The sequence below is a fragment of the Zosterops lateralis genome (genome assembly GCF_965231275.1).
Source record: "Zosterops lateralis genome assembly, chromosome: 8".
NCBI classification, from domain to species: Eukaryota; Metazoa; Chordata; class Aves; order Passeriformes; family Zosteropidae; genus Zosterops; species Zosterops lateralis.
The window spans coordinates 24,329,443-24,355,464 of record NC_139768.1 but is presented as its reverse complement, the minus strand read 5'-3'; the positions used below and the strand labels follow the sequence as shown (position 1 = coordinate 24,355,464).

At 42.1% G+C, this 26,022-nt stretch overlaps 1 protein-coding gene across 1 annotated transcript; it reads right to left on the bottom strand.

Annotated features, from left to right (window-relative positions):
- Window positions 1-11,189: 11,189 nt before the first annotated feature.
- Window positions 11,190-25,059, bottom strand: ACADSB (acyl-CoA dehydrogenase short/branched chain). Its single transcript, XM_083866040.1, has 11 exons — window positions 24,979-25,059; window positions 20,768-20,927; window positions 20,373-20,473; window positions 19,687-19,893; window positions 19,074-19,244; window positions 18,457-18,582; window positions 18,000-18,092; window positions 15,876-15,965; window positions 14,246-14,383; window positions 13,361-13,460; window positions 11,190-12,704 (listed from the first exon to the last, which is right to left on the bottom strand). Exons 1-11 carry the CDS (start codon window positions 25,018-25,020, stop codon window positions 12,634-12,636), a joined length of 1,299 nt encoding a protein of 432 aa, XP_083722166.1. The 5' UTR covers window positions 25,021-25,059; the 3' UTR covers window positions 11,190-12,633.
- Window positions 25,060-26,022: the final 963 nt, after the last annotated feature.

Sequence of the window (26,022 nt, the reverse complement as noted above, 5' to 3'; positions counted from 1 at the left end):
TCTTCCCACTGCTCAGTCCTACTCACCTGCTCTGTTCCAGGCTCACCAAGGCAATGGCAGCACCAGGAAATCTTCTGAAACTCCTCAGCTGCAAGTCACAGTTTTAGAGGAGCCTTTCTAAAATGTGCCAGGAATCTTATAGGGAAGCAAAGACATGCTGCAAGAGAGAGGCTGAAAAGAATCCTTTTTATTTTTACCCATTATCATTGCCACAACCTCGACTCCAGCTTTGCTGAGCAGAATCCCATCACCAAACAACACAACCTTCTTCTTCAAAAATATATTTTAGAACTCCAGGGATGGTGAAATTGCTCACCCTCCTCTAGCTGGCAGCAGATTTGGAGACTTGCTGGCTGTGGAGACCCTGCGGCTCTTGGGTTGGATGGCCAGGCCCCCAGGTTGCCCTGTGCTCCCAGTGAGCAGCAGGAGCCTTGCTGGTGGCCTGGTGAGCCCACGGGGCACAGAGCCCCTACACCAGGACCCCCTGTGCTAGTTTATGGCCAGCTCAGTCCCAGGCTGGATGGGGATGGTGACAGAAGGATTTCTGCCTCCTCTCCAATCTGCCATTCAGATCTGTTCGACAACTGGCTGTGAGCCATTATTCCCCCAACTGTTGCTGCTTTTTAAGCCCTACAGCTGCTCTGCGCCATCCTAACCACCTCTTTGATTGTTCATTAGGGACCTGCAATACTCCTGGTTTATTCCATTTACACCTGGATTTAACTAACAGTGGTTTTGTGCCCTGTCACCTCTTCATTACGGGGCTGAATCGCTTCCTGAGGACCAAACCATGCAGAGTCTCAGGCGCCTTCTCTCCCCATCCATTTCACTTAGGCACCTGCTCCCCCTAGAAACCGATGGCCAGCTCAGGCTGGATGAGTCCTGAGCTCAGGTTCTGACCTCAAAATCTTTGTTTGCAGCAAAAAATGCTGCACATGGCTGTGCAGGGTGCAAGGCAATGTGTGCATGGCTATGGAGGACCAAAGGGCTAATCAAGGATCAATAATCACAGTGATCGAGGTAACTGCTCTGGAATATTTAATCAGGGGCAACAATTAGGGTTCTTTTAAATGCTGCAAACTCAAAGCCTTGAATCCAAGCCAAGTGTTTACCCTTAAGGATTGCACAGAATTTCCCCAAATGATGCCTCCTCCTGCTCCAGCTCAGCCGCCTGCAGAGCCAGCACAGAAACAAAGATCGCATGGAATTGCAATGAACTTCCCTCCTCTGCAGTTCCTCATCACTTTTAAATAATGCCCAGCAAAGGATAAAATCTATAATTTAACTGGCATGATAGCCAGGCGTTAAGTGCTTTCCAAGGAAATTTTGGATTTTATAAAGCATAAAGATCTGCCAGAATTCCTCAGCTGAAGTGTTATTGGGCTTTTTGACTTTATTTCTCTAAATGATATTCAGAGTTTAGAAGTGAAGAAGAATATTTGCTTCCTGGTAGCCTGAATTCCACCAAGATACAAATCTCTGTCTCTTTGAGAATGATAAAAGAAGTCAGGCAGGGTATTGTATACCATCCTGCATTAAGAAAAACTCAGAGGTTTAAGGCCATCTGTATTTAGATCCAAGGACAGATGAGACATTTAAATTTTAGTAGCACTCAGTTATACACCTGACACAGAGAAATGGCTGCAATCCTTTTTATCAGGCTGGAGAATAGGCATTAAATGACAAAATATTAGTCAGGCCATAGATCCCCAGAATGTATAAGTTCTGCAGCAGCTTCATTAAATCTGTTTTTTATCAGAGAGGAGAGAAGGGTCTGGTACAACATTGCCAGCGTTTGAGGCATTGGGCTTTTAAAGAATCACCGCCAGATACTTCATCCATCTGTCTATTTTCATATTTATTGTTTTACCAATCACTTTATTCATCCATCTGTTCATCTGTGTAAACCCATTTTTTTAAATTTTAATTTTTATTTATGGACTGACCTTAATAAACTCCCCTCAAGTACCGCGTGTTTATCACTGTCACGGATGAAAACGTTATTAATGGCAGGAGGGCGGCGCGGGGAGGACGGGCGCCCTTTAAACCCCCGTTCAGCCGGGCGGGGGGGCCGGGTCGATAAAGGTCGGAGTTCAGGCACCGGTCCCTTCTCCTCCATCATCCCCATCGCTGCCAGCTGACCGTGCCTGCAGGTGGAGCGGGGGCACCTCGGCACCAAAGGCTCTCCCGGAGCTGGGGGCAGCACATTTTGGAATGTGCACGAGGGAACGTGTGGATGTCAGCGCAGGGTTCAGCTCTACCGGGGAAATTCCGCCTGAGCATGAATTAGGGATTGCCCTGGTCGTTAAATGCTCTGCAGCCCGCCAAGGAAGGGGAGGTGAGATGGTTTGCAGCACGCTCGCCAGGGCTGTGCTTTCAATCCAGCCACCTAAAATGCTTTATTTCCTCAGATCACCACAGCAGAGGCACCTGCAGCAGCCAGGGCCCCCACACCACACCTGGTTTGGACAGCAAGCCCTGTGCTCCTCCTCACAGGGGCACACAGAGCCGCTCAGGAAACGCTGTTTGTCAGCACTAATCATGCCCATCCCTAATTTCCCCCAGCAAAAGGGGAGATAATTAGGTGGAAGGTGGTGAGAGTGCCTCGAGTGCTCGAAATTACGCACCTACGGATTAAGAGCGTTTCAAATTTATGGCAGGCAATAGTCACGAGGTGGCTATAAATGCTTTACGGGTTCACTTAGTTGACATAAAGCCTAACCTTGCCACAAAAATACATTTTTATTCCGCTGGCTTAAAGCAGGTTTGACAAATACTCTCCAGGATAACTCAACCCTCGCGTTTTATCTTCGCTTGGCCCAGGCGCCGGCTGCGACAGAGTTTTGTCATGAAAGATGGAGCTCTGAGGCTGGGGACATTCCCCTCATGGCTTCATCTCACCTCCCAGCTCATTAGAAACCTTGAGTTCCTGCCTGGCATTTTATTTTGACATCAGAGGTGTAAATCAAGTCATAAACATATTTAAACTAATGTTGTTGAAAATCCGTAATTCTGACAGCGAAATGAGCGGCAAAAAGTGCATATAATATTTGGTGACATGTAATTTTAACTTCATCCCGTCCCTTTGCTTTTGAGACATTGTTACCTGCAGGATAAGGCAATAAAATAAGGATGTACAAGAATGTGTCAAATGTAGGGCTTCCCTAAATTACACTCTCAGGCACAGATTAATACATTTAATACATTCCAGTCATGAGTGAAGTACTTATAGCAGAACAACTGCTCCTTCAGTGATATCATTCACTGGAATGAACTACAGCTAACAGTGACAAGCTGGAAAAATGCCCCCACTTTTCAAACTGTACAAATGGCATTTGGACACAGTAACTCAAAACTGGACACTTCATTTCAAGTTTAAAGCTAGTGGTCCAGTCAAAAGCTATTACTCCATCTTCTTTATTTGTAGTCCATGCTTTTGTGCTCTTTAAGAATCAAATAAATACTGGTGTAATGGTTAGCAACTGCCAGTTCAACGAAAAATACTGCTAAATTCGCCAATAAGTCTTTTTTCTACACACACAAATTTATGACATAAGAACTGAACCCATTCCTGTTACAATGTCTGGATAGTTTTTTAATGTAGAGGGAGACTCACTTTAGTGATAAGAGCTTAAACCTCAACTCCTTTTTCCTTCTCTCTGGATCATACATCTGGATAGAGAAGAGCCTGAGACAAACGGCCCCTGTGTGCCAGCAGAGGTGCACTGAGCTGGCCTGTGCTCAGCTCCAGCACAGCTGAGGAAAGAGCTCCCCATGGCTCTGCACTGACTCTTTCCCCTTTACACCTTCACTGGGATTGTTTAAAAGCAAAGAGATTATTTGCACTGGGATTATTTAAACGAGGACGCAAATTTGCCCCCTGCTCTGTATTGTTTTAAGAACTGGATGGAGAAGAGGAGACTGAGGTGGGTAAAACCTCACTAAAGCCTTCTCCTTTCCAGTTCTTTATCATCCTCTTTGGTCCACTATTTGCTCCTCCCACCCTGCCCCACCACCGGCTAGTAATATTTAAATCTCAGTTTGTGATCAGCATGAGTTGTGTTGCTGTGCAAAAGGAGGGAGCAGAACTTCCCTCTGACCAAGGAGGGCTCTGCACAGAAACCAGAGCTTGCCAGGGGCTGGGGCTGGTTCCTTTCCATTCACTGTAGCGCCATGTGCAGCCTTCAGGGCTGGAGTTTTCAGCTTCTGGTTGATCTACCTATGCAAAATGAGCAATCCTCCACAGGAGAAGGTCCATCACACCCCCAGAGAAATCTGCTGTGTCCCCACACAGCCCCTGCACCAGGGGCCATGGGGGATTTTGTGAATTAATGTTTATTCCAGATAATGGCTGTGCTTAAAAAAAATGCATTGTTAGGTGCTGCATCACACCTAGAAAAACACTTATGAGTTTTTCTTGTGGTTACACCAGCAGCTGTGCTAAACTTCTGCATTTGGTTGATGTGAGACCCAAGTGGGGACAATGTGATGAAGGGATAAATATTCCAAGTGCCAAGCTGGAATATTGCCAAGCTCCCCAGACACCTTTTTTTTACAGTGTGTTGCAGCAAAAACTACATTACAACAAGGGCTGAACAATGGATTTGTCTCTACAAGGAACAAAACTCACACCCTGACACTTTACCAGAAAGGTACAGAAAGGTAGTGCCCCAGACTCATGAGATTACTTTCAACTTGGTTGAGGGAAGACAAGAAATTAAACCACAAGTTATTCTGAATTTTGTGAATATATTGATTTTGTTCTCCAGCTTCCCCAGGTAGTAATTATAGGCCTGCTCTGTTTTGTGACAGGTATTTGCAGCCAGAAGCCTCAGAAACATGGGGCTGTTCTCATGGGTTTTTATCCCACCAGTGCAGGCTCTGTGGTGTCCCATCATCAGGAGATCCACAGTATCTGGAATGCTCAAGAAAAACTGTCTGGAAACAGAAATAATTTTAATTTCTAAGAAATGTCTTACATTTTCTTTTATTCAGTTTCCTAAAGATGGTGAAGAAGGATTTTATGTTCCAAGTAATTTCATTTGGTATTGGAATTACATCTCGATTAATTCTATCCACATTTAAAATTAGGAGGGGTTTGGTTTTGGGTTTTTTCCTGATCTGCAGGGTACATTTTTAAGATTTTAAATGACTACAAGTAATGTGAACTGGGAAGAACTATGATAACCTGCAAACAAAGCACCTTTTGGGATTGGCAGGGATAAATGACAGGGTGTGACAGGGGCAGGATTGTCCCTGGGATCTCTGCAGTGACATTTGGAGAACACAAAGACTCTGGCAGCTCTGTGCAGAGAAAAGCATCAGGCTGCTGTTGCACACACCTCTGCCCCCTCACTTTGCCACTGCTGGGACCAAACCCACCATGCCTGCTATTATTTCCTTCCAGGAGAGAAGCTCACCAATTTTCCTTTAAAAATAGTCTAAATCCTGTTTTGTGTTAGTCCACACCCAGTCCTAACCCAGTTTGTGAACACCTTGGAGCAGAATTCTTTACTTTTGTGGCTTTTACCCACCTGACTGTGGTTTATATGCATCCTATGTACCACAGCTAGGGATCCTGAATCAATACCAGTAGGAATGAAAAATAACACTATGTTCTAAACTGCTGTGACTAATTCCTTGTACTAGAAATACCAAAAAACAATTCAATCCATACTGCAGGATTTTATCTGAGGCCAAGTACTAATTCAAAATTTTACCTGTTTTTCCATGGAATAATAGCAAAATACGTCTCCAAATCTGGTTTTGACTCATTAAAGCCTGTTGACAAAATGATTTGTTTTGAGAATTGAACGAAAGCCTTTTCAGAAGAACTCTCTTCTAATGGAAACAAGGAAATCAGCCTTAAAATGTGTCATCCTTAGAAAACCCAACAGGGCATTGGGAGGCTTGGTTCTCCTGCTGCAGTGCCTGTGCAGAACATGGAGCACAGAGTAAACTGACAAAATAATTGGATTATACATGCACAATTCAGACTTTCAGTTACTGGGCGCTTTCTTGCTCCTGGTTTCCACAGAAAAGTCAGGTTTTTGTTCCTTAAGTCCTTGTGCTGCTTATTTACATATGAAAAGGTAAGTTTATAAAAGAGCTTTCCTATTTTACTACACCTAATAGTTAATAATTTAAATCTGTAGCCATTATCATCATATAGATTGACACAAATGGCATATGGATCATTCTGGGGATGAGGGTTAGTTTCTTTTAAGAGAGAATTGTTTTAGTTTTTGCAGGAAATTAATCAGGGGAATGGGCTTTGTGGAGCATGGAGCAAATCTAATCTGTTCTTTGTTCAAATTTGCCTTGCTCCAATTCCTAGCAATTGTAGACAACATGCTCTTTTGTTCAGGAGCCACTTGTTACATGCATAATTAGAGACTGCAGTAGCTGTGTTTAAAGAAAAACTGTTTTCCAATGTAATGTGTGATCTTGATAATAGTATTTTCATCAAAGGTAGCAATTACATTCATTAAGCTGGGACTGGCAAGGCAGCAAGGAAATTAAGTGGAAGGTGAATAAAAAGCTCCCCGTTTCTTTTTAAAATCTCTGCCTCTTTATAAGTTGAAATGCACCACGTTGAGCTGCAAACTGGAAAATACATACTGAATATAAGGGGGAAAAAAAGAAAGAAAGAAAGGAAAAAATAAAGTCCTCCTTAACCTTTCTGAATAATGATCCAGAAGATATCCTAGGGACACCTACTATAGATGCACTTTTCAAATTAAAGGGCTTTATTCTACATTAATTTCTTATGCAAGTTTTAAACGAGCTCAACATATGATTCAGGTCTTTAAAGGCTCCAGGGCTCTCCAGGATTAATTCACTGTTCTTTTCACACATGAATTAATTGTTTTGTGTTCTCAAAAACAGCAAACAGCACATAAATCAACCAGTTTGGAAAAGGCACAAGGCTGGTGCCTTTTGCAAATCACTGAAGTTTACTCTTTACACTCCATTATTATAATATGCAACTTTTAAAGGCAAAGCTGGAAAAGTAGGACATATGTTCTTAATTCTAAGTGGATTTCTTGAATGCATAACTCATTTCAACAATCTGATTCCTTGAAAGACCAAAGTTGTGGAGCACTGAAAAGCCGTTCTTCCAGCACGCTAGTTGTATTTTTCCCAATTAATAAATCAATTACATATCATTGATATATTTGCAAACATTCCCACATAAAAAGAGCTAGTTGTGAGGTTTTATCCTCTTTTTGCCTTAAGGTTTGCAAGGGTGAGATGTGCAGATGGAAAAATGTGACAATCTAAATATGTGAGCACAGAGCCCCGTGAGGGCCGTGCCCACCCCTGGGCTCCGCCAGGCACTCCCACTGAGCACACACACTGCAAGCTCATTTTCAACCTCCAAAATCCAATCCTGATTTTATTCCAGGCACTGTATCCCTGGCTAAGTGGGGGAAGTGTCTGTCCCCTGACAGCTTTGCCCTGTGTTGACAGCAAGGGCAGGGCAGCACTGCTGCCAAGTCGCTGTGTCAGGTCAGGGCTGAGGCACAATTTTGCAGGAAAATCCCTCAATCCGGGGTCTCAGCCAGCACCAACCAAAGCAGGTGACACCTGCAGCAAGGGGGACAAGTTTAATGGAGCAGCACTAACAGCAGGACAGGCAGTGAGGAGGGTGGTGGCAGGAACTGTGCTCTCTCCTCAGCAGGGATGTCCCAGCCCACACCCAGCTCAAGGTAAGAGAAAAAACTGCAGCCAGAGCCCAGCTGCCCATGGCTCCAAAAATAACTGTTTCTCCCTGTGCCCTTCCCAGAAATAGAATCTGAAACCACAGCATCTTGGCCAAATTGGAATTTGCATAGTTCTGCGAAGCATTTCCTTCAGTTAGGAATGATTTAATTATTCTTCACTTCCTCTTCTAGAAATCATTCCTGGATAATGAGGTTAGCATAGAGCAGATATGTTTCAGTCAAGGAATAGATGTAATTTAGTGCCAGAAGGCTTTTACAGTTGGAAAAAAAAAAAAGAAAAAAGATTTTTGGACACTTCTAAATAGAAGCAGCAGGATAGGGAAGGTTTGCTATTAAATTAGAACAGTCTGAGACACCAGACCATCGGGTGCTTTAACCCAGTGCTGTGTCAGCCCCTGAAAAATCAGAGCACAACCAGCACTTCCCTGCAGCCCAGATTCTAACACAAGGGTAACAAGGCATATTTTAAATAATTATTAAATAATGGCAAGCTGCATTACTGCCAGAGAATTGTTTATCTCTGCAAATTGGATCACTGAAGTCCAAGTACAGGAGAGCTAAAATTCTCCCAGCATTAAATGGAGGATCTGTTGCTGCACCTTCCTTTGGTCCTTGGAAACCGTGAATCCTGCATGGCACTCAAATGTATTTTATGAGAAATACCCTACTTTTCACAATTTAACTACCCTTCCAGAACCTTAACTTTTTTTTTTTTTTTTTTTTTTTTAATTACTCCTGGATTATTTTTTATGTCAGTTTAGCAAATTTCTTCTATAGAAAACCAAAAAGTGTGCAGAGAAGCTAATGTCAAACATGTAATTATCATGTCTTTGGGTATGATCTAAACAAAAGCAGAAAACCTCAGCAACACAGTATTAAATTAAACCTGCTCTGCTTATACTGGAAAATTTGCATTTAATTTGCATATTTAGGATGCAAAATAGGGAACAGAAGAATTTTACAGAGTGTCCTTGAAAACAATTCAGGCCAAAAAACATCCAAGACACTTGTGGAAAACTTAATGTGATGAGAAGGATGATCAAGAAACGATTCTGTTCCACTGAGGGCTGGGTCATTGCTTGAGACTTGGCCAAATGTTCCTGACCAAAGGCAGCAAACAGCCCCTCTTTAGCCTCACTAAAAAACGCACTAAAAACTTGACTTTTTTTTAGTTTGTCTAAGTCCTCCAGTGTTAGCAGCTCTACAGTTACTGAGAGAGAGAGAATAGTTTCAGAAAGATGTAAATCCAAATGATCTTGAAAGACAAAATATATAAAAACGCTATTACTGTCTAGTGAGACTGCACATATTTTTGATTTATATTTCTAAATATTTCACCTGAAAAAAAATATTACAGTGTACACTGCATGTTCCTTTGAACATTAAACAAGCTATTAGGGAACACACTGGTTGTTTCTAGTTATCCTGAATATATTCTGGGGCTGAGGAAAAGCATTTCTTCAGCTTTTGTGTATCCAGCACCAGCTCAGGGAAGTCAGACAGCTGCTTTCAAAGCAGATTGGGCTTCCAGTCGAGCTTAGCTTGGTAGAAGAACTTGAAATGTGTCTCTCACTAAAAGATTTTCAAGAGGAAATGCAATAACATGTTAATTAGGAAAGCCTTTACATAGCAAAAGGCTCCCAAAGAACAACAACTCTGTAGTTCATGTAAGCCTTTTCTAGCACAATCTTTACATGGGGAAAAGAAAATATGAAAGAAAGAACAACAGCATAGAAAAGATGATATAAAATGTTGTATTTGAGTATTTCCCACGTAGTGATTAAACCCTTCTGTGCAAATCTGCCTTGATCACTAACCAGAACAGAACTAGAGAAACCTGACATGACTCAGTCATTCTCTCCTGGTACAAAACCTGCAAGATCTGGTAACAATTTTAAATGACAGATGATTAGAGAATCATGAACTGATATACAAGATCAGCATTCTATCAAGTCAAAACCAAAATTTAGACACTTTTTAAAACATTCTCAATACAGGTCTTTTCTTCTAACCAGGGAAGCTCACATGCAACATTTCATACTGAAGTTGCTGCTCCAGGACAACAGACTGGATGGACTAAGGGCAAAAAAAGGGAAAAGTCACTAAAAAAATACATATTGAATACATAAAGCAGCTTAAAAGCTCAGAGAGGCTCCCAGCATTGCCCACACCAGCTCCGCAGCCTGTGCCCACAGTGCTAAATGTAGAATTGCCATCTATGAGCACCCAAAAATGCCTGTCCCACACCAGAACAAGGGCTGGTGAGCACAGGCAGCTCTAAACAGCTCGTGGACAACAGCACAGCATTTCTCCTTCCTAACCAAACATCTGAGTTCCGCACAGCAATGGGATCAGGCTTCAGGGGAGGGAATAATGCCTGGTTGGACAGGGTTTGCAGCACCCTGGGATAGTGGAAAGTGTCCCTGCCCATGACAGGGGTGGGATTTAAGGTCTCTTCAACCCAAATTCTGTGACCCTCCAAGTTAACTCTCCCCAGAATCAGTGACCAGAGCAGCCAATGCTCTCCGCACAGGTACCTGAACTCCTGAAACAACAAGGAAATTTACTCAGGGGTTGTAATTGATTTGTGCACATATTCCTCCACAGAATTTCATATACAAATACAATATATTATTTATTTATTTCAAAACTGTGTACAAAATACAACATACATAACAAAGACATGATATATTTACAGCTGTAACATTAAAGGCTTGACCTTGCTTTATTGAGAAAAGAAGCTCATCACCTGCTGTTGAATAGCTGATGAGGATGTTCAGGTTGTTTCCTGGACTCAGACATGCCATATCAGACTGTGAGGAATCACATTAATCTCATTTTTTCCCTGGTTATTTTTTCAAATGGATACCTGACACAGCTCTACACAAAGAGAGAGTCTTTTTACATAATCCTGGCTATCCAGCTCTTAACAGTCCTTCAAAGAGCTCTGCACTTTCCTCCACAAAGGGTTTGCTTCTGGCACTGCATTGAATCAGTTAAGTATTGCCAGTCCTCAGTCTCACACAAAACTGCAGATGCCAGGCTGAGTGTCTCAAACCAGGAGATCAGAGCAAAAACCAAACCCTGTTTTCTGTGGACACTCACATGAGCAAAGCAGATTAAACCTCAGCAGCCAAGGTCTGCCTCACCTTGGCACAACTCAGCACAGTAATCAACATTAACTCAAGCATTTTGCAGTGTGGTTATTAGTATTTTGGATTCACAGATAGGCTGTGTTGAGTAGAATAATTGTAGTTAAATGTTGTGGTGTCTGTAGTTTTAATTCTAATCTAAATTTCCCCAGCTGTTTCAATTCACCTGAAAGAAAGCCTGCAAGCAAATCTGAAATGTATTAATAATGATAATATTAATAACAATATTGCTAGAAGAAAACTTCAGAAACCATCTAGTCTACCTTCCTACTCTAGTATTTTTGAAAAATCTCAAAGCTCTTGATCAAACTGATGTGGGAGGGGCTTTTTTATTGGCATAAGGATAATCACCACAGTAATTCTTTGCCCATTAACAGGCAAAGCGTGTACATAGAGGGATTAATTCACTAAAGCAGTTACTTCCCTTTGAAGTCAGAGAACTTTTTCATAGTGCTTTTCATCCTTGCTTGTTTCTTTGTCTAAGGCACTGCTTGTTTTACAAATCCCACTTGTTAAGTGTCACTTGCCCTGGTTTTGCTAGGAAATCCTCTGGGAGTCTCAGCCTATAATGTTCTAAGCTCCACTCAGAGTGAATCATCAGTGAAAGGCAAGCTTTAAAAATGAGATTCTTCTAAGTCAGCCCAAACCAGAAAACCAATCCTTCCCTCCCCAAAACACTTGAAACAGATTGCCAATTACAGCAATTAGGATGATTTTTCATATATTAAGCTTCCTGTCTCTTGATTATTAGTTAATTAGCTCTCCAGCACTGAAGAGGTTTCTGCTGTAAATAAAATGTCTAATTTTAGAGTAAACAGAGACAAATAAAAAAATCAAATACTTCCCAACCCCCTGCCCTTTCTTCTCTCTTCAAAAAGGGAAAAACTGTGCTAGAGAACCACTAACTTCCAGGAGGCAAGGAATTCTAGGCTGCAAATTAACAGTGCCTCCCTTTAAAGTTTGTAAAATGCATTGAATGTGGAAAGGCCACTGTGAGGGAGCATCACAGCACTCCCATTACCCAGCTTGTATCTGTCCTTTTGCAGAACTACCAGAGCTTTTTTAACCCCATTTCAGAAAGATTTCAACTCAACCTTTTATGAAAGGAGAACTATAAATAGGCTCTTAGATTAAAACCCTTAACAGCTGAGAAGGCTGGAAAGGGAGGTGGATATTATCCACTTTGTACTTTCAGGAGTACAAATTGGGGCTGCAAGGGCTTAATTACAAAGATATCCTTAAGAACACACTGAGGGCTGCTAGAAAAATGACTCCAATTACAGCAGCTCCACCTGGGAGAGAGGAAACCACCACTTCCCTCTCTTTGCACCCCATGCTAATGCAGGCAGCACATCCCAAGTGGAGCTTCACTCCACACACCAGCTCTGCTGCACGTGGAGAGTCCCTTCTCCCAGGTGGATGAACAGAAATGCCAGGGATTTGGATCCTTTGTTTGCACTTGGAAATCTCCAAGTGGAGATGAACTGCTGGCATGACCTAGGGGAGCTAAATCCAGGCCTTGGAAGTCTCTCAGGCTGAAAGAAGCTCGGAATTGAATGTGGAATTCATGATTTCACATGAATTACTCACTCTCCTGCCATGTGGAATTCATGCTTTTCCCTATGATTTCACTGTGATGATGTATTCTTATCTATGATGTCACAATGCCTTCTGTAATGACAAATAAATGTGTAATTCACAATCAGTGTTCAGGGAAATAATTTTCATATAGCATCAAGAAAGTCCTTATGGTTTCAGTACTCCTGTGCTAAGAATTTTGCAATTGTGCTCAACTGGATATTTGAAGTTCCTTCGTATATTGTACCTGAAATCAGAAGGAAATAAATTAGTGGACTCTAAACCCACAGTGAATTTATGAAGAGAGACCAAATATCATCCTAAAGTCCAGTTAGAACCTTTACAATTATGAAATGAAGCTTTACTGTGCAAGTACTAGCACAGAATTATAATTATTTATATAATATTATAAATGTTCATATTTTATTATCTGTAACAATTAAAGCACTTTTCTGGCTGTCACCACATAATGCAAATGTTTTCCTGAAAAGCAATTCTAAAACAGCTAACAAAATGAAGAAGTTGCAAATGCTATTATAATAAAAGCCAAATGCTAATATCTTTAACAATATCAAACTCTTGTGTCCAACGACTATCCTGATAAACAAGAAAGCCTTGAAAAGAAAACTGCACATAGATTCAGATCTTAAAGCTAATTAAGGTATTTTCAATTCTTTTCTTTTTACAGAAATTTTCCTTATAGAATGGACACAGTGTTTGTGTCTGTATTTTGAGGGTATCTAATGAAATATTTTAACTAGCTTTACATGTATATACATTTATACCTAAAGTTTCATATCTGAGCCTTTGAATTAGTGTTGATACAGGAAAAATATCCCGAGGAAAAAAGCCAGCCTTTCTTCCTCAACCTTTAATAGCACTTGGTAATAAAGTGTCACTCACCTATCTTGCAGTCACGGTAGTACTTCTCTATTGGGTAATTTTTGGTGAATCCAACACCTCCCATCCATTCAATACATTTACTAGTTGTCAGTGTTGCAACCTATGAGGAGAATTTCAAAGTTACAGGATTCAACTGCATGAAGTGGTGGTAAAATTTATATTTTGTACCTAATTAATAACAAAGCAGGGAATAAAGCAGCTACTAGAACAGGAGGGAAGAAGGATGGGTATTTTTGTATTCATCTTCAGCAAGCCATTTTAGAATAAAAATGACATAAATCAGAGGGCATCAAGAGTTCACTAATTGTTACAGCAATAGTTTCTATGCCGCTCTGTGCAAAAGACCAGCAAGACAGCAATTGCCAAGAGGGAGAACTCATCCAGTTTTGAGTCATTTTAAGACTCAAAGATGTGACCAGCAGAGCTGAAATGGTCACAAATGAACTCTTCACAGTGTCATTTCTCATACCACAATAAGATTTCTGAGAAAATTAAATCTTTCCAGATAAGTGAAAGTATTAATTCACTTTCCTCTTTTAGTGTCTTTGGTTGGCTTTAAAAATTTTATTTAGGGGCATGAGCAGCTTATTCTTTGGTGACTTACTTTAGGTTCTGTGCATAGACTGAGAAACACAGAATGGTTTGGGTTGGAGGGGATCTTAAAACTCATTTCATTCCAGCCCCCATGCCATGGGCAGGGACACCTTTCACCAGCCCAGGTTGCTCCAAGCCTCATCTGACTTTGCCTTGGACACTTCCAGGGACGTGGCATCCGAAATAAAAGTACATCCAGAGATTTCACAGCAAAGATGAATTACGAGTCACACACTGGGTAACAGGAGGAGCTTTAGCAGCAGGAGAGAGGAGAGAGGGAGCTGCAGGTACCTCAGCAGTGAAGTACTTGGCCATGCTGGCCTCCTTGATGGCCGGCCTGCCCGCCTCGGCCAGCCGTGCCGCGTTGTAGGTCAGCAGCCTGGCCGCCTCCAGCTGCGTGGCCACCTGGGCAATCTGGTGCTGCATCCCCTGCAACAGCACCACAGCATCAGACACAGACACAGCCCTGCTGGAGCTCCCAGCAACAACCATTCTGTTCACCACAAAATGCACCTGCACTCTAAAATAAAAATATGAAATCCAGGTGGGAAGTTATTCTGTGTTCCTTCTGTGTTTATCGACAGAGGTTAGGAAAACTCCTGGGCCATTGAAGTGCCTTCAGGAACTGCAGTCCTATTTCCCCCTTTTCTGTTCTTGGATTCAGGAGCACTGGGGTTCTTTTTGCCTGACTGATTGGACAGAGGGTTAGCTATTTAAACCCAGGAATATAAAGGAAAATTTGATCCCAATCTTAACATCCTCCTCGGGACTACAGAGGCATGAGGAAGTCAGAGCTGCGTTTTCATTCTGCAGCTGCTCATTGAGACACAAACAGGTCTGGTTCCCTAATGAGCTTCACCAAGGAAGGCTTGTAAACAAGCATTTCTTGAATAGAGTGGAGAACTAGCAAGGTGACAACTCTTTTCCTTGTCCCAGAGGCACAAGACAAGATCTAGAAGCTGCTTAAAGGTACAGAGGACACGAGTGAGGAATGGATTCAAGGGGAAGGAAAGAGGTGATGGAGCTCACATCTGAATGGTATTACAGAAGAATGGGTTTATTTAAGAACACCCAAATATTATGATCATGGAAAATGAACATTTAGTAGTCTAAAACACAATGAAATCTTTCATCTTATTAGAACATTAACACCGTTCCCTCAGATTTGCAGAAATATATAGGCAGGTCAAAATACCGAAATGATTTGGCAATTAGAAATTCCATTTCCCATTCAAAAGACGTAGTTCCAATCATTTCCTAGGCATCTATGAGTGCTTCCTAAAATTTGCATAAATTATGAGTAGTGCTAATGTTCCTTCTCTTCAGCTGAGATGTAGGTTTCTTTTAATAAGAAAATTACTATAGTAATTACAATTATGTATCTTCCTTATTAAACTATACATCATTTTCGCAACAAAGAGTCTTTTTCGCTGTAAGAAACAGATATTATAATGAAAACTAAATGTCTTTGTACATCACAGGAAATCTAATAAGTCAATCAGTTTTCCTCATCTTTTTATCATTTCTAGTGTCTCCAAAAAAAGCCCTTCCCCTACACCTCATGAAAGGGTATAAAAACTGGAGCACATTCAGTACAGTGTGCTATGAAAATCAGAAGGGAGTTCCATGTATATTATTTTCATAGAATGTCAATAAGTTATCAAGCAAAAGGAATATGTCAATAATATTTTTAAGTTTTAAATTATTTGTGTGGCACTTGCCAAAGGCACACAGCACTCAACTGATGAATTTTACGTGGCAGATGAACATTCATCCAGGATTTTTTTAAAAAAATTCTTCTCAAATATTGAGGAGAGACAAGAAATGAAGTGGAACATGAATTATGCAAATCATAACACTAATTTTACTGTTTATTGTGGTCACTCTTCTTTCTTGGAGGAAACATCCCATGAACAAGTACCTGGAAATCAAAGACGCTTTTCCCAAACTGGACTCTCTCCTTTGTGTAGGGAACTGTACGGTCAAAGCACCCCTGGGCCAGTCCCAACATCTGTAAGAAAAAAAAAGGATATGGACGGAAAAAAAATGATTCATTCAATGCACCTAATAGAGATTATAATAAGTGGTCATCTTCTGGTCAGGCAGGTTGATATCCAGGAGAAAATTTGTTTTCTTCCTACCTAGATATTGCTAAAATATCCTAGGAGTATCCTAGGAGTCAGAATTTTACAGTTATCAGACTGACTGAGTCATAATAAATAAAAGTTTGAGGAACAAACTTATTATATTCCCATTTCTTACCATAGGCAAGTATTTGTGAAAACACTGCCACTCATTTTTTGAACAAAACTTATTGGTCAACTGTAATAGCAAAAATATTGTGTTTTTTTTGAAAATCTGTAATTGCTTAAGAAAATTACTGTAAACTGAAGCTCTATAGAACTACATTACCCTCTTAAAGGAAAAATAATCTGAATAATTAATCAAAACTATTTTCATAATCAAAATAATTTCTCATTTTCTAGAGGACACCAGACTGCCAGAAATAGTAATTTATTCCAGAAGTTAGCAACTCAGTGAAGTGGAAGGAGAGATAACACTACTTGCATGATCTTCCAGCTCTGCAGAACAATTGTAGAAGAATTTACATCAATTCTGTCCTGCCACAAAGGCAGAAGCAGTAAAGTCTTACATCAGGCAGCTTAGAAAAACTACCTTAATGATGTACAACACAGAAAAAAAAAAGATACATAGGGAAACCATAAAAGAAAATACTGCAGTGTGCTGCTAATCAACCCCAGATTTGTCAAATTATAAGAACCAAGTACATCAACTCCAGCACCTGTAATAATATTGCAGCTGCCTTGCACTAAAACTATCTGAAACTGTTTTCAAAGCCACAATTACATTTTATAAGATCTTCATTATCTTCTAAAACGATTACTACTGCACAACTAAACTCAATACCACAGGGCTTTAGAGCTGCTGTTCTTGTCAAGTCCGTTTCTCTTAATTTGAAGGTGCCAAGAAAGCAGTAACTAAGATATAACAACTACCTGACCTTAACTTTTAATTAAGGTGTAACTTGGAGTAATTAAGAGTAAAATCCAGACCATGTATTTTACTGCCAGAGCCTTTATATTATTTATATCTCTGGGAACAATGGGGCCCACAGCCCTTTTTAAATGCCATATCAGACAAAGTTTAATCAGAGGTAATCTTTAGAAATGATGGAAAAGCCAGCCCAATTATCATCACACTGTATTGCCATGTGGAAAATCTCAATTTCATGAAGATGATTTCTTTTGGTCTGTCTGCAAACCAGGGCAAAAGATAAAGGAGATTGGTAGTACAGAAATACTGCACAACAAAGTATAAACAAAGAAAAGATTACTTTCTAAAGTAAATTAAAAATATAAAAACTTATCACAAGTAATTTTATTCTGGGGCTGAACCCGATTTCCACTGAGATCAGCAGCATTCTGAAATCCAAACTGCATTTACAGCAAAATACAGCATTTTGAAATAACACCAAGGTCAGTAAATATTTTTCCCTAAGATGCCATGCAGTGCAATTTTAAAACACAACAATGAACTGGAACAGTTCTGCTACAGAAAACCACATTTATTTTAAAAATAAGTTGACTTTTAAAAATAAGTTGTTGGAAAAACATCAGTTAGCACTAGGTTACATTTGCCAGTCCCATACAATCCCAGCTGGAAGCATTAATATTATACATTTCAGTGTGTTCAATTTTCCCAAGTTTAGTTTTCTTTATAAAATAAATTTTCATAGTGGAAGACAAGAACATGGACATAATTCAGTAGCAATAAGTTAACGACCAAAGACAAGCTAATTGCCATTTAATGTTTTTTAAGTCTATTGCTTATGTCACCCCAGGAGAATTTTCCCACTGGCAGTTCCCACCTTCCCTGTAACTTTGCTACGGGAACAGTGACATCTAGTGGTACTTGAGCTTTTAATAAAGTATTTTCTAAACAGTTTTAAATATTTCACAAATTTCAGTCCCAACTCAAACTCTATTCTGGCTGAGTTCAGTAATGAGCTCAGTAAATCACCCACCTGTGCAGCAATCCCTATCCTGCCAGTATTGAGCATTCCAATGGCATACTTATAGCCTTGTCCAACTTGTCCCAGGATATTGCTCTCAGGAACCTAAAAGATAAAACCACCCAGTTATTCCTGTTCTATTCTGCTTTGCAACTCCTAAAAGGGTTCACGGGTTTTATGAATTGTTCCTCATAAGTGAAAGCATAAAACACAAACCACAATTTGGTTCCTAGGATAGGAACCCAGATAGATCATTCCCAGATTCACGTGGCTGTAAACTGATGAGTGAGAAAACCTACATCAAAATTGAAGAAATCCAACCCCTCTCTAGACTTCTGTGGGAGGAAAATGTTAATATGCCCAACAGTCAGTGTTGGGAAAAATAGGAATTTAGTTAATATTCTTTCCCTGTGTGTGGTCAGGTTCCAGTTGTACACAAATCACGCTTCGAGAGCTGAACTTACAATACCTTCACGTTGTCAAAGGTGACTGGGCAGGTGGAACATGCTCTGATTCCCAGCTTGTCCTCCTTTTTCCCCACCTGCAGCCCCTCTGTGTTCCGATCCACCACGAAGCATGTAATTCCTCTGTAGCCCTGGGGGGAGTTAAAAATAATCAAAAACTGCTTTTCATACAAGTATCCCTCAAAATCTACTACCTACATCAGAATGGAGACAAACCTGATACTTGCATATTCAGCTCTGTAACTTTTTACTGGACATACTTTACTATAGAACTCTTTTTAGTTTTCCATTTTGCCTTTTAACAACAGGAACTTGTCAGCTAAGTCAGAAAAGTTGGATAAATGTAAGACTGTGAATCCTGTTACTCAGAACACCACAAGTGCTGTGCTCTTCATCTAAGCCACCATGATCCTGATATTTTTATTTTCTCTGATTGGAGGAGTTCATTAAATTGCTCACCAGCTTCTCAAGTTTTGTTGGGAAATATTTTTAAAGGTTTGCTGTCAGCTAGGAAAAGGTGCACAAGAGTACTAACCTCTAACATCAGATTATTAATAATAAAACCCACAGTTTCATATATCAGCAGCTGTCACTCACATGCAAGAATTCTGCAGCAACTTACTAAGGATGGGTCTGTATTTGCCATGACAAAGAAAACTCCTGCATCTTCTGCTAAGCTAATCCACATCTTGGAGCCATTGATAATATAGTAGTCTCCTTTCTTTTCAGCTCGAGTCTTCAAGGAAAAAGCATCACTGCCAGACCCAGCCTCAGAAAGACAGAAACTCCCTAGCTGCCAAGTAAAGAGAAAAAGCCAATTTAGTTTTCACAAATATAAATTAATCCCACAAGGAAAATACTTATAAGCCAGCACAAGTCTCTTAAATTCAAACATTTTAACCTACTGCATTAAAGGAACTGAGTCTCAGCTATGGAGATTAAGAATAGAAACACTGTGTAATTACACATCTCTCAAAGTCAACTGCTTTACAGTTCTTTTCCACAGTAAATTAAATTTTAATGAAACTAATAAGTGCCTTTCCACTTTTACCTCAGCTACTGATGACAGGATGTATCTATATCCCCACAGATTTCAGCTCTAACCAGTGTTTCAAAGTTCACACACATTTTCCAGAGCTGTAGATACACATTAGTCACTGAAAAAAACAATCCCACTAACATTACTAAACAGTAATATAATTTTAATAGTTAAGTAAAGTCAGACTTGGACTCACTGTATCTTTAGACACCCTGGGCAGGTAAGTTTTCTTTTGTTCTTCTGTTCCATAGGTGGTAAACAACTTATTTGTTAGAGTGTTTTGGAGTTCACACACAAGAGCCACAGCTGGATCAACTTTGGCCAATTCTTCCACTGCCAATATGATTGAAAAGAATGAAGCTCCAGTTCCTCCATATTCCTCCCCAAGCTCAATACTCATCAGCTGAAATGGTAGAGATGCAAATATATAAATTTTGTTGGTCCTGATAGTTGGTTGGAAAGGCTAAAATTGAATCCAGGAATAAACACCAGGATTTTGGCAATGTAAGTCCTCATGGCTGCCCAGTAAGGCACAGAGGACTCCTGATTCTCTTCTCCATCAACACTTAGAGTCGTGGCCTTTCCAGCATCCAATTATGCTTATTCAACTAAAAAAAAAGTGAGGGTGAGAAGACAAGGAACTAAAATATAAAGTAAAATATGTAGTATGGGGGAGATGGAAAGAAATTACAGTAAAAGATGGAGACTGATAATGCTGTAAAGAAAGTTGTAGTGAGACTGACAACTCCAAAAGTTTTAATGATTAGTTCATTTCAATTATATCCCTCAATCTTTTCAACTAAAAATCTGAACAAGGCACAGTTAGAGATTGATAAAATGATGTTACTTTCCAAATGAAAGCTTAGGTAAAAGTGTGCAGACCCCTTGTTCAAACAATCCCTGGACGATGGATTCTTCCATTTTCGCCTTCTCATCCATTTTTTGCACGAAAGGTGCAACTCGTTCCTGGGCAAATTTGGTCACTGCAATGAAGAGAAGAAAGGAAACGTGTAAATATTCCATGAGTCTCCTTGGGGATCAATAGAACAGGAATGTGGTGCTTCTGACCAGGTCATGCATGTGTTCTGACTCTCCCAGGAAAGTAAGTGGCTCAAGCAACACAAGGTGTAAAGCACAACTCCCCCCAAAAATCTGAACATTTGAGTAGAAATAAGTAATGAAAACAAAATTTTAATAATCCATTTTACGTAAATATCCCCAAAAAATCCCTTTTACTTAAAACATTTCTGAATTTTAACTCCAGAGATGATAGCTACCCATGTCTTTCAGCATGGCCTCCTCTTCGGTGAAGGTCTGAAGTGGAGCACAGACAAGTCCATCACTGGATAGATTTGGCTTGAGCTCTGATTTGGAGGATCGGAAAACACAGGGAGAAACTCTCCAAGGAGCCAAGTGTGCTGGCATGTGTCTTCTCAGCTGTGGGCAACAAATACAGAACACGCAAACAGTTAGATTTGTATGCAGACAGCAATATATACTCAGTGCTTTTATTCAGTAAATTATTAGGAAATATAACTTACATTTAATGTTCAGCTAGGAAGCTTTTGAGAAAATATAACCTCCCCCTCCCCTGTGTCCTAAAAGAAAATATCCTTCAATTACTCTTCTTTTAACATTAGATACTTTTCTTTCTGGAAGTTTATTAACACAAGGTTATTCTACAAAGTGTGCACCAACATTTTTTTAGTCAATTTTACGGTTTACAGCAAATCAACCCTGCTGGTAGTATTTATTTTTAGAGATGATTTTGCAAGTCTACTGCAATAGTCAGAGTGGTGAGTTAATTCAATGGAATTAATACTTTCGTTAACAAATACAGTAAGAGTAAATATAAAATAAATATAGTGACTTTTACAGGCCTGTCAACTTTAATGACTGACTTTAGCTCTCTCTCTGCTTTTCTAGGGAGCAGCAACTCTCGTTTCTAAAGCAATCTGACAGCCCCTCATGTGGATTATTGGAATTTTGCTGTGAAAGGCCCTAACTTTTAACTGCATTGTGGATTTCTGTGTTCAAACTAAATTCTTACCCAGCACTTAATGATTTTCAGAATGAGCACACATTTTGTAGACAAAGGCCTGGCATCTGAATGCTTCTGTACAGTCAACTTCTATACAGTTTAAATCCAACAGTCAGTATGTTGATAGTGTAACTAATAATTAATGGGTCTTGTTTGGTTGATTTATTTTAAAGACATGGAAAGGAACTAAAACTAAGTGATTTATGTTTATGCTCCCCATGTGTCCACAAAATACAACAATGATTTCAAGAAACATTGGTTACCCAACCAAAAGGGCAGAGGCTGAGCATTTAACTATGAGTAATAGTATTAAGAATATGTGGCACAAAATGAACAGAAAATTTTTCACAAAAATGAACAGAACAGTGGCTTTTGGGAGGAAGCTACACACAATGACTGTGAGGACACAGATAATGGGACAGCTTTGTCCCTTAGAGACCTAAAAACTTTTGTGTTCAAAGACATAATTACCTCATAGCAGGCTTTAGAAAGGTAAGCTTGGTGTGAAGGCCAATATGCTTTCCAAACACAGAACAATTTCTTAGGATTTTAAAGGAAGTTAGCATAAAGGATCTGGCTCAAAAAGTAATGGGCCAGCAGCAGCTAAAACATATTCCTGAAAAGCAGCACAGTTTGACTGTGTCTCAAAACCAGCAGGACAGAACGATGGCTCTGCTCCGCTCTCAGAGCTCCCCAAACTCTGGGGCTGATGTCAACAGATCCGATCTTTGCTCCAGATTTCGGTCACTTCTGCTATGTCGGTCTCAAGTGTGGAGACACAAATGTCTCACCACGACAACTGCTGACAGAAACCCCCAGGAGAGGCACAGCTCTGCCATGAAGTAAATGAAAACACACATTTTTGGCAGCACTCATTCTTAACCCCAGAGCGAGGAACAGACTGGCTGTGCCCTCAGCAGGCGCCTGTTTAGCTCACAGGACACAGGGCAATTCCACAATGCACACTGTGGTAGCAGCATTCCTCACAAAACAGCAGAAACTCTGGGGTCAGGAAGTAAAAATTCCTTTGATCTTTCTTATAATTCCCCCTCTTTCATGTTGGCTTTCAACACTTGTCATCTCCCTGGCTGAAGAACTGATGTAAAACACATTGATGAACTCTTCTGGAGACAAGAAGCAAAAGTCTGCTGTGATAAGGAAACCCTGATTTTTGGCACAAACAGCTGTGCACAAAATAAAACCCAACAACAAACACTCAGAAGTGGTAATAGAGAAAATGAATATTGCTGTGAACATTCAGTGTTTATTCCCATTCAACACCCCTGGTGATATAAAACAGCCACTGGTGAGTAGGGGTAATTATGAATACATTTGGATGGTCAGCAGTAACTGCAACACTTTCAAATGATGATGAAGTTACTGGAGTCACTGTGGGTCTTCACAAAATAAATAATAATAGAGATTAAACCCCAGGCACCCATGTTCTGGGAGCAGGCAGCCAGGTGTGGATGGTTTGCAGAACATGCAGCTCTGCTGGGGTCACCTGACAGCCAGGTGTGCAAACAGCCACCTGTGCAAGTCTGCCCTTGGCAAGGTCTGAGAAGGGAAAACCTGAGTACACACAGGCACATTCCTACTGAACACCTGCTGCTTCCAGAGCAGTGACAGGCCCTTCCTGCTCCTTCCACTGCTTCACTCCCAAGTACAAAGAAAAGAGTGATTTCCTCCACGGTGGCACAAATAAAGTGAATCACTGAGAATACAGAGGATAAATTCATAGAGTAGTTTGGGTTGGAAGGGACATTGAAGCTCATCCAGTTGCACCTTCTGCCATGGGCAGGGACACCTTCCACTGTCCCAGACTGCTCCAAGCCCTGTCCAAACTGGCTTTGGACACTTCCAGGGATGGGGTGGCCCGAGATTGATTCTCTGGGCACCCTGTGCCAGGGCCCAGCACCCTCACAGCAATTTGGGATTACCTCTCCTGAAACCAGCACAGGCTTCCCCTTCTTCCCATCATTTTCCCCAAGAGTGGCAGGGAAAGGTGTCCCACCACAGCAGGGGAAACAAAGGCTCAGATATTTATCAACCATGCCTTGGGAAGCACTTGTTTGAGACACGACTGAAATGGTGCTGCAGGAGCAAAGGAATATTCCTAAAAAGGTCACCTTGAAAAGCTGTAGAACCAATGGGATGCATCCAAGGGATGGGATTAATGCTGGCAACAGCCACACAAAAAGCAGCTACTCATAGTTGTACCAGAAGAATAATAGCCCAGTGTGGAAATTATGTTTTAGTTCAACATTTAGATTTAAAAACTTAATAAATAATCAAGTCACTACATTATTGTGTACCTTTTTTTTACCTTAGAGGCCATGTGGTATCACTAATATCAGGCAGTTATTTAAAGAGCATGTGCATTACTTAAATCCTTGGGTGCTGCTTCCCTGCCTTTTTTCCCTGCTCTTCTTCTGCAGGTAGTGATTTATGCTGCTACAGGATTCAGACTGCTTGCCCTACTAAACAAATGCTTTTGAGAATTGGCTGCTGATAACATTGATTTTTCTGTTTATCTCAATTCTTACCTCCACCTCAACTCTTTAAAAGATCAGTTCTCCTGGTTTCTTTCTGTTTGTTTTACAATCTAAAACAAGATTTTAACGCTGGACCTGGCAGCAGCATTAAGATATAAACAGGAAAAACCCAAAGCAGTGTTTTCCTCAGCTCACTTTGCTTGCCTTGGTGACTTCCACTCCTGTATACACCCCAGCTGGTCTCCACACAGCTCCTATTTCCCAGCAGAGAAGCTTCCCAATGAGAACCTTGCCTTCATTTCTGGGGTTGGTTTTCTTAATTTCAATTTATTTCCAGAGCCACAACACACCCATGAGCTGCAAGAGAAGGTGCCAGGCCAGCACATCTCGCCGTGCACAGCCAGGGAATGTGTGGTAAAACCACGGGGTCTCTGCATGTCTGATCACACCTCCAGCGCCACAAGTGTGCTTAGAAAAACACAGAATATTCCGAACTGAAAGGGACCCACAGGATCATCCAGTGCAGCTCCTGTCCCTGCACAGACACCCCAACAATCCCACCTGGGCATCCCTGGGAGTGTTATCCCCAACCTCCTGGAGCTCTGGCAGCCCCGGGGCTGTGCCCATTCCCTGTGGAGCCCGGGCAGTGCCAGCACCCTCTGAGGGAAGAACCTTTTGCCGATACAGAGCTAAAGGAGATCTCAAAGCGCCTCTGCTGCCAGGACGGCGCTGCCTCCTCACAACCATTTCGTAAGACTTCTGAGAACTTTTCTCAGCACGAACTGACCGCCCGAGGCTGGCCGAGCTGGCCCCGCACCCGACAGCGCCGAGCCCCGGAGCCAGAGCCCCCCCCAACACCGGCAGGCTCGGGGGCTGCGACAGCCCCGCAGGACACGGCGCCGCTTTCCCTCGTCCCCATTCCCCTGGGCCCTGTCCCGCCCCGAGGCGTCACCTTCGCGCAGCCCCTCAGCCCAGCTCCGGCCGCCGCCGCCATTTTCGCGCCCGCCCCGTGACATCACGGCCACCGCCCGCGTGACGTCAGAACCACCGCCCCCGTGACGTCAGAGCCAACACCCCCCTCCGCCGCTCCCGCGGCGCGCGCGGGTCTCGCGAGACTGCGGTGGGCGGGGCCGGGCCGGGCCGGGCCGGGCCGGGCCGGGGGGAGGCACAACAAACATGGCGGCGGCGGGAGGCGGGAGCGGCGCGGGGCGGCGGCGGTGAGTGCTGCTTGTCCTCCTCTTCCCTCTTCTTTACTCCCCTTCCGTCTCTTTCCTGCTTCCCTTCCCTCCTTCCTTCTCCTTCTGGGGCCTCCCTGTGCCGTGACGGAGCCAGGCGGCGGGGACGGGGCAGCGCTTGGGGAGGGCCGCGGTGCCCCGCCGGCAGCGGGGCCGGGTCAGCGGCGCAGCCCCGAGGCTGCTCCTTTCGTCTGGAGCCGTGGGACACAGAAATCAGGGGAAACACAGAAATTACAGAGTCACAGAATTACTGAAATGGCAGGATCACTGTAATCACAGAAGCACGGAGTGGGTGAGGCTGTGAGGAATCAATCCGGTCCCACCTCCCTGTTCAGGCAGGGCCGTCTCAGAACACTTGGGGCAGGTTCTGGGATACCTCCAGTCAAGGAGACTCCACACCCTCTCTGGCAGTGTGTTCTAGCGCTGTCACCCTCACCATAAAGTTCTTCATGTTCAGGTGGAACTTCCTGTGCATCAGTCCCTGCCCGTTGCTTGGTGCCGTTGCTGGGCCCGGAGCGGAGCCCGGCCCTGCTCTGCCCTCCCTGAGCCCAGGGGCACACAGGGACAGCCAGGGCTGAGGGCCCCTCTCACCTGGGGCTCCTCTCCGGGCTGAACAGCCCCAGCTCCCTCAGCCTTTCCTGGGCACGGAGATATTCCTGTCCCTTCAGCATCTTTGCTGCCCTTCACTGGATCCTCTCCCGAAGCTCCGTCTCTCCTGTCCCAGGAGCCCGGAGCGGGACACGCAGGTTTCTGGGAGGTTT

Bases quoted from the DNA above. Each gene is read 5' to 3' on its own strand.
- ACADSB (XM_083866040.1), bottom strand. From the start codon at position 25,020: ATGGCGGCGGCGGCCGGAGCTGGGCTGAGGGGCTGCGCGAAG. The intron at 20,928-24,978 runs GTGACGCCTCGG...TGTTGCCCACAG, and splicing joins GGCTGAGGGGCTGCGCGAAG to CTGAGAAGACACATGCCAGC. The intron at 20,474-20,767 runs GTAGCTATCATC...TCTTCATTGCAG, and splicing joins GGCCATGCTGAAAGACATGG to TGACCAAATTTGCCCAGGAA.